The 14,603-nt window shown below is 40.1% G+C and overlaps 1 protein-coding gene across 1 annotated transcript in view; it reads left to right on the top strand.

Annotated features, from left to right (window-relative positions):
- The window catches only part of LOC124158166 (transcriptional regulator ovo), a 773,475-nt gene that overhangs the window by 376,707 nt on the left and 382,165 nt on the right, over window positions 1–14,603 (top strand). The window contains exons 4-5 of the mRNA XM_046533350.1: window positions 93–465; window positions 13,047–13,106. Of these exons, the coding sequence (XP_046389306.1) occupies window positions 93–465; window positions 13,047–13,106 (433 nt within the window). The remainder of the gene's footprint in view (window positions 1–92; window positions 466–13,046; window positions 13,107–14,603) is intronic.

Genomic DNA, 14,603 nt, shown 5'->3' with positions numbered 1-14,603 from the left:
TATATATTTCCGAAGGCATTTTCATGTGATTGAAATGGTAAAAATTTCTTTGAAATATAAAATTGAACTTGAGTTATTCTCTGTCTTTTCAGATGCTCCTCGCCTGGAGAAGTCTCCCCTGCTGGCCAACGGCTACAACCACCCTCCCACCCACCACCTCAACCACCACATGCAGCAGTTCATGCAGCTGGGCGGCCACCACCCGCACCACCACCCGGGTCACCACCCCGGGCACCACCCGGGCTCTGCGGCGGCAGCGCAGGCGGCGGCCGCACACGCCGCGGCGGCGCACGCTGCAGCCGCCCACGCCCACTCCACGGCCATCCTCTCCCCCGCGGGCATCCCGCTCTCCGCCTCTAGTCACGGCTTGGCGGCGGCCGCTGCGGCCGCTGCCGCCGCAGCCTCAAGGGCCGACGGCTCCGTCATCAAGAACCAAGGAATCCCGGGCATGGACGCCATCGCAAGGTGAGAACATTTCTATACCCTATATCCAGTTGGTGCACTGTTTTCGAAATGCTGCTCCCTTATGAACTAGTATATTATAATGAATTTACTACGAGTGGTAATATATTACCGTAACTTTTGATGATGCGCGAATCACTCTCGTGTGTATTACTCTCTTATAAATAAATATATTAAGTATAATAAATTTATTACAAATGATAATAAATAACTGTAATTTTAAGATATTCGTGCGTTGGGTTTTTGTTTGACCACTATGAATTTGGGATTACTTGATTGATTTTGATTATTGCATACACATGCGGTCCATGACTTTGAAAAGTATCATTAGAAAATCAATCAATACGTAATGATAAGATTGCAAACTATGCTAAATGTATTCTCCAATACAAGTATGCTATTTTCTCCGTTAGCATCTCGCTAGCAGAATTCTAGTTCTTGTACATTCTCAATGTTTCCTTTCATGTATTTCAAATACTAGCGCGGGAAATATTATCTTAACTGCAGTAGTAATAATGCCTGAGTAGTCAAATTAGAGTTTTTTTAATCAGTTAGTAGGGAAATCTCGTATATAATTAAATAAGTAATGTTTTGCAGTTTTCAATTTATTAAGTTATTTCATGTTCTGTGATGAGATAGGACAGTGATGCCACGCTATAATATCCAATCCCTCTTTCGGAGAAGTGGAACGTATACTTTGGGGCTCTGCACCATCCTCTGTGTGAAAGAAGTTAAAATATTTCACCCAACATCCAACTCGTCCATCATCATGCGACACGCCCGCGCGACTTCATGCCGTGGTGCGATGTGAATGCGCATAAACTCGACTACTTTTCCGTGGGATTGTTTGACAGGAGGGGAGCGGGCCTACTTTTTTTCTGACCTCTCCGCATGCATCGGTCCGGAAGCGAGAACGTGATGTGTGCTGCGAGTTAATGACTGCGCGAAAATGGAGAAGGAGGAGAGGCGAATCCGATATCCGGAGGCATTAAGACACGGAGCCGAGTCCTGGGTGTTGGCGAGATAGTGGGGGGAAGTTCGACTGTTGTAACAGCAGAGTAAATAAAAGGGCGTCTGACGATTGATGGCGAACCGGAGAAGGTGGGTTGGGGGTAGTTCAGACGCTAGGGTGACGGTTTTCGGGGGAAAGGGGCCGAAGAGGGTGAGGATTCGTCTCTTTTCGGCCGGGGAAAACTGGTGGGGATGGGGTAAACGATGTGGGTAGACGGATACGCAGGGAGTAAATGACGTCACCGTCTTAGAAAGTGATGACGGAATGTGGGTTTTTTAGTGCCTACCAAGGACATCTGATGCTTTCTCAGCGTATGCTGACAGTTAAGGCTACTCGGGTGTTCCACCGGGTAATCTTCTTCATGGCTGCCGAAATTTCTGGATACCAGTCGTATTGCATCCTCAGGGCTGAATTTCGTAAGCCTTCACAACTTTCCAGGAAACTCTCTGGTTGAATTTCAGCTAATCAGACGAACTTTCCTGTTTCGGTAATGACTGTGTTGACCATTTGGATTTAGATGGGAAAATTATTTCTTTTAAGCTTATTTAAAATTGGATATAACAATAATATAATTGTTTATTACTCCAACAAATAAAAGTACAGAATAGAATTAATTACATAAAACGGAGTAACTTTAGGTAGCCATTAAGGACAACCTGTTTTTTGGCTACCATCATTTACATAGGGCCATGCTGACATATAAACATTTGAATTGAAGCAAGCACAACATTTGAATAGAAGCAAGTACGTATACATATTACATGGTATTATATCATAGAAAAAAATCCTCCACACTTTGCATTCTAAACAACCAAGACTGAATATTTTTCATAATTACGTTATTATTTTTTACTTTCAGACATGAATCGGGTAATAAGTTGTACACTTTTGGCCCTATAAACAAGAAACAACGTATACATTTCAATATACATTTCAATTTATTAGCAAACAATTAATTTGCGATAAATCTGGTACTTGCAGTGGTCTTGTATAATGCAGACAACATATAATTCTTTGCTTATTCTAATCATTATGATATTTGTTGATACAGAGAGAAAAGTTACGAATGAGTCGTCTATACCTATCTTCTTGAAAATGTCCGTTAACTTTATTCGCAAAGGTGGCATATTTTTGACATGACATTATTTATTACATTATATGAAATAGTTTGTTCACGCTAAATATTCCCGGCATAATTGATCTTTTTTCTCTTACGGACAAAATGGGAGAAAAATATTTTCTCCTCGCTACAATTTTCTCACGAAACCACTATAGATTTTAGTCGTCTGGCATTCCCTGATAATATGTAATGCTTCACATTCCCAAGCTCCGTGATTAGGTCGGTATTACTAACGTGCAAGGCAACAACCTTGCCGATTACATTTGTCTGAGCCACTTTCCTTCCTTTTAAGGGTTTCCTTTCAATAGGAATGGGTCGAGAAAAAAGACGGGAATGCTCGTTGTCTTTCACCGTAGGCGTTTAAGTCGTCACCTTAATCCTCGGTCGCCCCCCTTCGAAACTCTCGGTTTCTCGCCCTCTCTCTTTTTTCCGTCTCGCCTCGGGGCGAGAAAGATTTGTATGGGGACAAGTGAGGTTGACGATCACAAGGAAGGAAATATCGTCCTCTTTAACTGCCGACTTCACCTTATCCTCTCTCTCGCCCCTTGCTAGGAGTGTCTTCAACCCCAGTGAAAAAGGCGAGAGCTCTTTGGGGGAGTTAGAAATCCTCTTACACTCAACGTTTCGTCCCTTTTCTCTCACTCTTATCCAATTTTCTCGCAGCCCTGTGCTCTCCGACGCTGTGCTCAATTCCTCCCCACTCCCGCTGCTTTGTTGACGATGCGAGGCAGTAAATCGGTGAACTGTGTGGGCATCCCCTGCAATACACCCGTGTCTTAGGGGTATCTACGAAGAATTTTCCCCTTTCTGGAAGTATCTACGAAGGGGTATCTATCTCTATTACGGGTATCTACGAAGAATTTTCCCCTTTCTGGAAGTATTGTTCAATCAGTGGATATTTTATGGAAAATTGTGATAAGAAGGTAGCTTTTGATACTAACCCATCACCTCCCGATGATCTCACATTAGATAACTTAAAAATTAACAGATTTCGTTATTATCTGTCTGTGTATTTACATACCTAACCTCAATGATATATCTATTAGCTATAATTCTCTTGTATCCACATGTGATTTTAATAATTTTCGCTTTAAATTGTGTATTTGATATTCAAGCTTTACCTTAAAATTTGTTAATTTTTAAGTGATCTCACTTGAGATCACGGGGAGGTAATTTAAGCACTGATAACAGTTTTTTTTTGATTTTTGGTAGGCTCTTGATTATCATAAGTGCTAGAAATAGAAGAATTTTCCCGTTAATTGCGGTAAAATTATGGTTAGATCGTACCTTTACCCTCTGATTATGGTGTAAAGAATATTTTATCTCGTGTAAGTACCTACATAAATTGACTGCATAAATGACTATCGATATATATTATCTTCCAATAGGAGACTAGCCTCATAAATAATTATCATCATGATAAAATACTAACTACAAATGCTCATTTTCACACTTTAGTATATATAACTCCACTACCGACTATGGTTACGACACTCTGATGGTTATTTTTAAGCTTTGGTGTAACCATCATGGTCGGTGGTGCTGTTAAATATTGAAATGTGGAAATTAGAATTTGTTGTTCGTATTTTAATCATCGCATTTCCTCCACGTCTAGTCTGAAACGATTTCAAATAATGAACTATCTTTGAAAATTTACTAATTAAGAACAATACTTCAGTTCATTCAAGAATTTTCCGCGAAGAATCCATTTTTCGATTTTAACATTGACACAGTGGTTAAAATATTCCAAGGAAATAGTTCAGCGATTGACCCTTACTTCCGGAGCGCTCTCGGTGTTTTTATTTACTCTTCAACGCCCTTTACTCACTTCATCTCTAATTCTCTTCTCCCGAGATTTCTTTAGCCGCAAAAAAACCTCTCTCTGTCGCCCCCTCTCCCACCCAATGTGCCCCTGAGATGTGAAGGCATTTTGGAAAAAAAATCGAATTACCCACGATGGTGATGTTGTGAGGCAGGGGAAGGAAGGATTTGTCCCCTGAGTGGGGGTCGTGGTCTGTGGAACGAAGGGGAGCAGTGCGAAAATGCTTTTTTTTTCTTTCTTTTTAAAGACCAAGTTGACGTTTCCGTTCTATATCACTTCTACCCCATTTTTTATCTGCCATAAAAGAAAGAGGGAGGGAGGAAGATTTAGTTCTCAGATATCCCAGCATTTTTCTCTAAGAGAAATCAATTTTTATTCTTTGCGTTGATGACTAGGGTTAGGTGAAAATCCGAAGATTAATAACAATCTTGACGCGTTATCGTTTGATGGATGTACTTCCGTGAATATAATAGGTACTGTTTCTCTCTCTTAAGTAAATACAATTGGTGTATATTAGGCAAAAAAGTACTAAAGAATTAATTTGAATGGTCATTCTCCTGGTGTGAAAATTCATGTGAAAGCAGTTTAACTCCCTAAAATTATAAAAATCCTTAGAGGTATATCAAACCAACGAACTGGTTTAGTCTAATTAGGTTAGTTTTTTTCCGAATTTATCTTGTTCTGATGAAATATGTGCGTAAAAATGGCGTGAAATACATGTTCTGCCTTTTTAAGGGAAAAGATATCAAAACCAAACTCGTATATTCTTTCTTGTGAAGTCTTTTGTAGGCATTATAATTTTATTTAATGTTACCATAAAATTTATCCGTTTAAAATTTAACAAAAGGGATGAATTTGTCGCAAAAAATAGTCGGAAGCTGGGATTGTTATTAGAAGACTTGATTGAAACGGCTTTCATCGCGGAGGGACAGATTATCAATAAACTTCTTATTCCTCGGGTATAATTCCTTTCCCACGTCGGAAAGTCGGGGATGAATTATTTATCACCGGAATAAGTGGCTTTGTGAGAACGGGGAATGGGGATTTAACAATTTTTTGATCAGTTACACTGGTTATCGCACGGTCTGGCCGGGGAATGAGAGCTTAAAATTTGCAACAGGCATCGGACGAAATTATTCCTTCGAGAAAACTTGCCAGAATTAATGGAGGATTTCCGAGTCTTTTTCCCTCGGCCTTCCCAAAACCTCACCCCCTCCTCTCGTCCACACCATTATTTCCGCGGTAAAAAATACAGGAATTTACGGCGCTAAGAGAGGGGGACCCTTCCTTATTCCCCAAAAAGTCCTCAGCCGCTGTGACATCTTTCATACATCCGCTAATCCCTTGTACGGAATATTTGCATTTTAATTAAAATGGAAGTGAGGAAAATGATAATCAAGTTGCGAGATTTATAACACTTCTTTTTTTTCGCCTCCTCCTCAATTTTTCTCGTAATTCAAGTCTTTCTCACACCCTCTCGAGTCCTGTCTCCCTTCTTTTCCTTAATTCCTCGTCCCAGTTGGTTCCCCCTCCCCAGGCCAACTGTCCGTCCTCCCCTCCTGAATGTAGTCGCTGCCGGAAGACGTGGTGCGAGGAAGGAAACAGGCGACTGAAAAGGAGATCGAGATGGCGTTGTTTATGACGTAAAGTGCGCTTTCCATCCAGTGGGGACGCTAAAGGGTTGACTGGTTATATTAGAGGGAACGGAAAAGAGGAACGCGCCGACAGTGTGAAAGGAAAACTTATGTAGTGCTCTTCATTGAAAGCCTTAATAAAATATTCTATTAATAATTCATAAAATATTCTATTCAATAATCTATTAATAAAATAATGCGCTAAGATAAGTACAATAGTTTACGTAAGAACCTAAATTTGGAGTATGCTCCTATAAGGAAGTGAGGCATTGACAATGACGGCAGTGGAGCAAGCAGGGATAGAGGCCTTCGAAATGTAGAGCTACAGGAAAATGATGAGGATCAAATGGATCGACCGAGTTAGTAATGATGAAGTCCTCAGAAGAGTAGGAGGGAAGAGAAGTCTCATGAAAAATTCAATTAGAAGACGGAACAACCTTATAGGCCACATCTTGAGACACGATGGCCTGATGATCGAGGGACAAGTGGATGGCAAGAACGGAAAAGGAAGACCTCGAACAAAATACATGGAACAATTAAAGAAGAATGTGAAAGAGAAGAAATAAGTAGGTTTGAAAAGATAGGAGAATTGAGTGGAGAGCTGCGTCAAACCAATCTTAGGATTGTTGACCAGTGGTGAATAGTTTTCCGGGACTTAATGTTGAAAAGTGTCTAAATAATTGAAGCCTACAATACCAAAACAACGCAAGCCCAATCTTCAAAGCTTTGATGAAAACTACTTATTTGAGGATACCAAAGGCATCATTTCCCCCATCAATAGAACTAAATGTTATATGCCTAAGTAAATATTGCACTAATTTATCCGTTTATGGGAAGTGAGATTTTTCAGCATGTGAGTCCACCTCGAAGAATTTTCATCATTTAACAGCAAAGATGTTAGATACGTGCAGCTATTTGCATCACACACCAAGTTATTTTGATTCGATTAGAAATAATTCTCGGCTTTTAAAAGAACGAGCTTGATTACCATTTGAAGTAAATTAAAGGTCTACTCATCTGAAATAAATAATATTCATTATGGGTCGTCTCAACTCGGTAAGGAGAAATATTCTGTGGATTAAGGATTGCTATCTTTCTTTTCCCCCATTTGTATCTCCTGCTCCCCTGGAGTTGGTTCCTTACCTAAGATACTCGCCAGATGTAAAGGGTCCTTGTGGTGTGCTCCAGTCGCAAGGGAATGTTCTGCGTGGCGTGGTTTTCGTAAACCGCAGCTTTGTCCAATTACCCAAACCGTAGTCTCGAGGCGACTTTTATTTCCCTTCCATGTGATTTATCAGTTCGCTCCTCGTGCCTCCTTTGTTTTATTGTGAGCGCTCTTTTCTCCCCCGACTCGTTCCGCCTTTTAAGCCTCCGTCTCCCTGTTGCTTTTTTTCTCTTCTCCACGTAAAGGGATTTTCTCTTTCTCTCTACCCGAATATCTCCACATATTGAGGGGTCAAATGCTTCGTACATCACCTCAATCCTCCACCTTCTGTCTCATTTTCCTGAACGGTATCGCCCTGGACTTATAGCTACATGTGATATTCCCACAAAGCTGTTACCCATTTTCCATTCGCGTCTACATACTACTCCAAAAGGATCCTCTCCTGCGAGCCCTTAGCAGTGATTCATTCGCGTGAGGTCTGTGAATGAAAAATTCCATAAGACGAATGATGACCAATTGATATGATCTTTTATGATGACCAAATGTTATCGCTTTTTTGTTTTGAAGTGGAATTTTTCTTGCTTATTCGATTTCGTTGTCTTTCACCCCGAGTTATAGTCTATTTTCACGGGGAATGTACCTCATCAGCTGAAAACACCAGCTGTGAACCAAAAAAGGGAGGCAAAAATGTGGATTAGATCTGGAGCGTTTTAGCGTGGCGTAAGTTTTGTACTCGTATTGCACTAACCGTGGAAAAAACAACATTTGATTCGGTTTTAACTGCGCGGCACTCAAAATTGGATTGTGGCGAACACATTTTGCCTTATCTTTCCCTTGAAAGGTTTGTCTTCAATGAGGTCAACCTTAGATAAACTAATGGAAATCCACGGAACCTTCTTAGAGACGTTCAATAATTTCTAAATATGATTTCTCATGCTTAGGGACATTTTGTATCAGCATTTCTGCGACTGTGCCAAACGAAAATCCTATATTTAAAACGTATCGATAAATGATAGCACTGTGAAGTTATCTTTGATTTCCACGAATCATTGTGGGATATTTTTGGATCGCTCCCTCCCATCCCATCTGTCGTTTTCGGTTTTATGAGGTCAATAAACTGTTTCCCTCCACATTTTGTTTGATTTTCCCTTTGACGTGTTTTGTTTTCGTCATTCGTATCGTTTCAAGAGGTTTGTTTTACTATGATTCCACGATTTTGGGTAGCGTTCAGAGATGGATTCGAGCAGTTAATGATATCTTTCCTAACAACCAGTGGTTTTGGTCATATCTTTTCATTTAACACCGATGATAAGATCTTGAAGCATTTAAAGATATCGTTCGGACTCGGATCGATATGGCTCCGAGACCCATTTATTCACCTTACGCCCTGGATTAGTGTCCTGGAAAAACTCGATCGTTGGAACGATTCACGGTCAGATGACAATTAAAGGAAAGAGTACATCTCCGTACCCAAGATTTTATTCAGTCGCTTTGGGAGTCGTGAATATTTTGAAGAATAATATCGTTTTTAGTGCTTGGTCAATATCGTACAGCAGAAATGTTCTGCTTATTTTATTACCAACGAGAATTTCTCCTTTATGCTGGTATGCACATGCGTGGTGTACGTTATATCCGTACATGCTAAACTTTTTTTTCTATCTAGCCAACGAAAGAAACTTTTTCATTGCGAGAAATATAATCATAAAGATAGTATTTGCGCATATTTATTATTTATACTGCGCACCAAATTTACTGAAGTGCCTCCAAAAAATTGTACCTACCATAAAAAGAAAAGTGTTGAAGAAAGCATGGAAGCCGAGCTTGGGAGTGTCTCTTAGCATTTCACGCAGCGTTGCCTACGGAAGAATTTTTCATAGCATATTTTCATTGCTCCTTAAACGTTTAAGTCTTTTAAAAATTTCATAGATTCCAAACCAGATTGAAACGTCATGTGACCATGGATGCTTTTGCCTCTTGGTGGGATCGCCTTCAGTAAACAATCATAACGCTTTAATGGCAATAAAGTCTTCTGGTGAAATATGGATACATAAATGATTTAAAGTCGTGGTGTATATGTAATGATACAGTGATGGAATAAAATTGAAATAATTTTTTTAATTAAAAAGTTATCGTCTTATCACAATAATAATTACTACGGTTGTGGGGTAGTGTATCGGGATAGGGCCTACTTTAGAATGTGGAGTAACGTGTAGAGTTTATAAAGAGAAAGACGCTAATCGACGCCAGAGAGCGGTCTTATCCTTTGATGTTTCCCTTCCCAGCGTACCCCACGCGTCTTGTACCCCTCTTCCCCCAATACACACATCGTTCTCCAAGCACCCCTCCATTTTTTTGAATAGGCTCTGGGACACGTGATGATTCAGTAGTTAATCAGCACCCTCTGCCCATCCCCCTATCCGTCGCCTCGTTCCCCCAATTATTTAAAAATTCGGTCCGAGTGAAAGACAGTTAAGGTTCCCTTTTTTTCCATCATCTCGATCATTATTTGTCTTGTCGTTTTCCGCTAACGAACGCGTTGAAAAACATCAATCCGTCAAAGGAATTGAGTTTTTCATTTCCTGCCACATTTTTGGGACGGCAATAATTTTTTCATCCGCTCCGTCTCCTTCATGGGTGGGCATCAAAAGCTAAGCCGTTGATCATTTGGATTTTGTTTTAATTTGCGTCTTCCCATTGCACGGATTTTCCTTTAATCGCATCCCCTCTTTCTAAGGTGAATCAAAAGACAGCCCCCTGAAATAAAAAGTCTTCCTCATCAAACAAAAGTAGGGCTTTCATGTGATTGGAAGTTCGTTTTCTTGAAGTCTGAATTTAGCCTAATTCTATCCTTGGCGTCACACCAATCAAAACCTAAGAAAAATTAAAAAAACGAGATTATAATGATCTCTTCATGAATTTTCTCAGTGATCAATTGGCTTTTTATTGTGAGACTCAGAAATATTTTCTTTATGAGCATATAATTCGCTGATTATGAAGATTGGTGTTCAGATGGGTTGTAAATTTTTATTATTGACAACGCTCTTATATCTGCCCATTACGTTGGATTTCAATACCATGATTCTCCTAGTTAATCACTGTTACATGAATTCCACACTTTTACAAGGTTTTCCGGTTAACTATCGCAGTGTACTGAGAAATAATTGTTCATGAAGTGGTAGGAATACCTCATGAGTTTGTTATCCAATGCGAGATATTTTTCAATCACAGGATTTGCCTTGAAGCGGAGTATCTGGGTTTTTCAGATTATGCTTCTATATAGAAGAGGGTGACGCCATTAATAAGGGTGATACATATGGCAAATATAAATAGTAATTACAATTAATTGTTTGTATAAGAACGAATCAGGCCTTTCTTAATGCATGATCAAGAAAGCGTTGAGCATGTTCTGCCATCTATTTGTCATATTTCGTCAAAACAGTCATTCATGATACATTTCGGGACGTCACGACTATACTGTTGCGTTGTCCGGCATATTTTTGCTGTGACGACATCGTACACCAAAGCGTAGCAAGAGGACCTAATCCCAAGTTAAGACACCACAAGAGCTAAAAATTAGTTTTCAATCGAGCACGGTATGATATTTTGAGATTAAATTTGCATATATATTTGAGTTTTTCATTAAATATTATCATTGAAAAAATGTTTTACGCATTACTTCGTATTCAGTATTCACAATATGTTGAAATAGTCTTCATATGTAAGCTTCCTTTAGAAGTGCACCGATATGTTCTAGATAAACCAAGTCTTTAATTTAACTTTGCTGAAGCGATCTATTACCGCCAAGAGTCGTTTTATTATGTTTCAATCTTTTGATCAGATCCTATCGCAATAAAGGTTCCGGAAGCTCTACGAAATACGCGGTGGTATTTCATTTATCATTAAAGAAATTACCAGTCCTCCAAAATTCACCAAATTTTATTTTTTGTTCGTCTTCTGTAAGCATTGGAAAAGTGACGTAGTCGCCCGGCATAATATTTCCTGGAATACTTTACACATATTTTGTAACATTTTTGCAATTTTTCCGAGGACCAGAGAGAACCTGTTATGTATAGCGCCAACCCATACAGTCACAAATTCGACGGCTGAGATGACGCATTAAAAAACTGACGATAAAATGGTGGCAATAATGTGGTGGATTAATTTGCGAAATAAATGTGAAACTACCGAGGAGGGGGAGGTCGAGATAAAGGGTTTATGACCCCCTTTTTTTCAAATCGCTCGGTTTATATAAAAAACAATAATGATTCACCGAGGCGTTTGTGGACGAAGGGGTCGTGGCAGTTTCCTTTGTGGCGTGTGCTTTCGCCGACTCGTCGCATTGAATTCGTGAATCAGTTGTCCAGTGAATTGTGCGCGGAGGAGAGCGGCGATTTGACCGTGGACTGGAAAAAGAGCCACGTCTGAATGATCAAATGTGTTTTCGGGAGCGAGAGCGCAGGGCGGCGGAAATAAAATTTGGATTTCGCGTCCGCGCCGCTAAAATGAAGAGGTGTGTCAGGGATTTGGAATCCTCGCGCGGTAGGGAGGAGTGGAATACATTAAATAACACTGCTCTCGAAAGCGGCGTTGGGGAGCAGTAAAAATAATTGGGACGGTTCATTTGTTTATTTGATCATTACTTTTTAATTGAGGAATCATTTTCCATAACTAAGGAAAATATTCCGAGTTTCGTATTCAATGCGGAATATTTTTCAAACTCGGGAATATGCCTTGAATTTGAGGATCAGAGTTTTTCAGATTTAGTTTTGACGCATAAGAAGATGATGCCATGGATCAGGGTAAAACGATGGCGATAGAATGTGTTGATTGTTGATACATGAACGAATAAGTTCTTTCTTATGGCTTTCTCCGAAATGCGTTGAGATTTTTTTGCCATCTGTTCATCATATTTCGTCAGAACAGTTAGTCATAATTCTTTTCCGAGTGTCTCTGCTCTTAAACCGTTATGTTGGCAAGCTGTATTTTTTCTGTGGCAATAGTAATAATTGGGACGATTCATTTATTTATTGCTGAAATATTCCCCTATTGTTTTCCCGTCTCATTTGTGTGATGATAAAATGTTTTCAAGTCTATTCTTCGTGTGAGTCATGTTCATAAGAGGGAGAAAAATTATTTTTTTATCGCGTCAAATACATACTGCGGCGTAGGGTTGGCTGGCACGTTTTTTTTGCCCTTTCAACATTTAGCATTTCCTTGCTCTTCTGTTGTCATGACATTTCCAGCGGAGTGAGACTATCAGTTATCGTACTGGCGCTGCTCTGTAAAAAATGATTCCACTAATTTTATGAGCAAGAAAATAAAAATTATATGCATATATGTACTTAATGTTAGTCAGTGTTAGGTAACCATTATTTACTAGGAGCAGGGGCGTAACTAGGAATATGCTTTGGGGGTGGATGAAGGAGCCTGGGGGTGAGGATATCCACCCATAGGCAACGGTGGTTCCGGTAAAATTTTTGAAAAATGATATGCCTGGAAATATATTTTACATCATTTTGGCACTTAAAATTTAACTTAAAGCAGTTGCAGTGTGTGGGATTATGTGTAAAAAATAGACAATAGTTTAAAATACTTTTTTATTTCTCTAAGGCTTTGGGGGGAAGGGGAATCTATCCCCTCATCCCCCGCATAGTTACACCACTCATTAGGAGCAGAAAACATGAAATTTCAGTGGTACATGAAATATTTGCTCTCTCCATTTTATATTTTTATGCAAGTGCTTCTAGTATATCCATAGCCTTAATAAGTCAAATTCATTATTCTCATTTTCACCATCGTTTCTCATTCCATTTCATGTGCAATCGCATCAGATCCGGCATTTGGGAGAACTGCAGAGCTGCTTACGAGGATATTGTGAAGCACTTGGAAAGGTAATGTACCAATGAACTCTTCTATCTTTTTATCAATTTTTTCAACCTGTCAGATTTTAGGTTCCCGTTTTTCTCCTCTCTCTCAAGATGAAAAATTGAACATTTTCAGCGTTATGAATCGAAAATAGTTAGTGTTATGGTTGATTCGAGAGATGCCGGATTCAAATTTCTCTATTCGGCTTTCGTCAAGTTTTATTGGAGTTTTGTCGTCAAAGAGACTTCGTTTTCAGTTCCTCTGACACATCTATCAATGTTAGGCATTTATTCAGTTAACGTTTCGTCCATATGGGCTGAAGAAGACGACGGAAACGCGGAACGAATGTAGCCCAAAACCATAGTAAAATGTAAAGGACGTTACAGAATAGTTTCACTTAATGATAACCGGTATTCCTTATTGTGTCCCTTCTTTCCCAAGCCTTCGACCGCATTTTTTCCCACGACCATCTCGACACACCTCCGCTTTTGCGATTAGCTTTTTCCAATGGATAGCTGAAATTAATCTATGGTCTCTGATATCAATGATTAGTAATAGTTTCACTGTTTCGATTTCAAAATGCCAATTGATGGTATTCAAAGGGTAATGAACCGTAAAAGTCGACTTCTTCACTAAAAGTTATCGATCGACCATCGATTACAGATGGTAAACAATTGCGTTAGATTGTAAAAGTCCATCGCTTTGAAGAACCGTCCATCGTTCCTATTAATCGTAGGATATATTGAAAATCGATAATTATTGTGGGCAGTCGAGTGACCTTTGAAAAATTGGACGAAAATGCCGTTTTAAATTCGAAAAATGGTGGACGATCGACTATCAAATCGAAGATATCGACGCCTGTATTCGAAATCGATTGTCACCACGACATTGCCGGCGGAAATGCATATGCATCTATGTCATTTTCGATTGATCGAGCCATCGGAACACCCTATAGCCACACAAACGAACCTGGATACCGCCCCTTTTTGTCCTTCTCAACCCCTTTCCGACCCCCTCTTTCCCATCCCTATTTTCGCTCGACATCCCAGAGCTGTCTGCGTTCGTTAAGGGTGTCATCAGAGGAGTGCAACCATTCGTGACGCGGCAAGGGACCTCGGGATGGTTTTGGCTTTTCGCTGTGTGCGGGGGGAGGGTTAGGGTGGATGGGGTTAAAGGAAGAGGATAGTGTTTAGGGTCTTCGGGGAGGAGGGCAGGGAATCAAGTGGGTAGGAGTGGATTGTCTGGATTTATCTGGTATTTTAGTGTGGGCCCCGCAGGCGGAGGAGAGGGCTTGGGTTTCCGTGTCGCTTTCCCGTTTGACGTGGGGATTCCACGGTTCCCTACCGCCTCCCAAGCGATCTCCCTTTATCCCTTCACGTTCACCACATACCCCGATTTGTATCCATCTCGTCTTCTAAACCCTTTATTTTGTCCCTCTCACTCCATCCTTCCTCTGCGGTGGAAAAATCCTTGCAGGGAACGGACGCATAAACATTAAACTACTCCCTGTTCGGTGGAATTTT

This window comes from Ischnura elegans, chromosome 4 (assembly GCF_921293095.1).
Source record: "Ischnura elegans chromosome 4, ioIscEleg1.1, whole genome shotgun sequence".
Classification (NCBI taxonomy): domain Eukaryota; kingdom Metazoa; phylum Arthropoda; class Insecta; order Odonata; family Coenagrionidae; genus Ischnura; species Ischnura elegans.
Note: the sequence above shows the minus strand (reverse complement) of the source record. Positions and strands in the feature narration are given on the sequence as shown.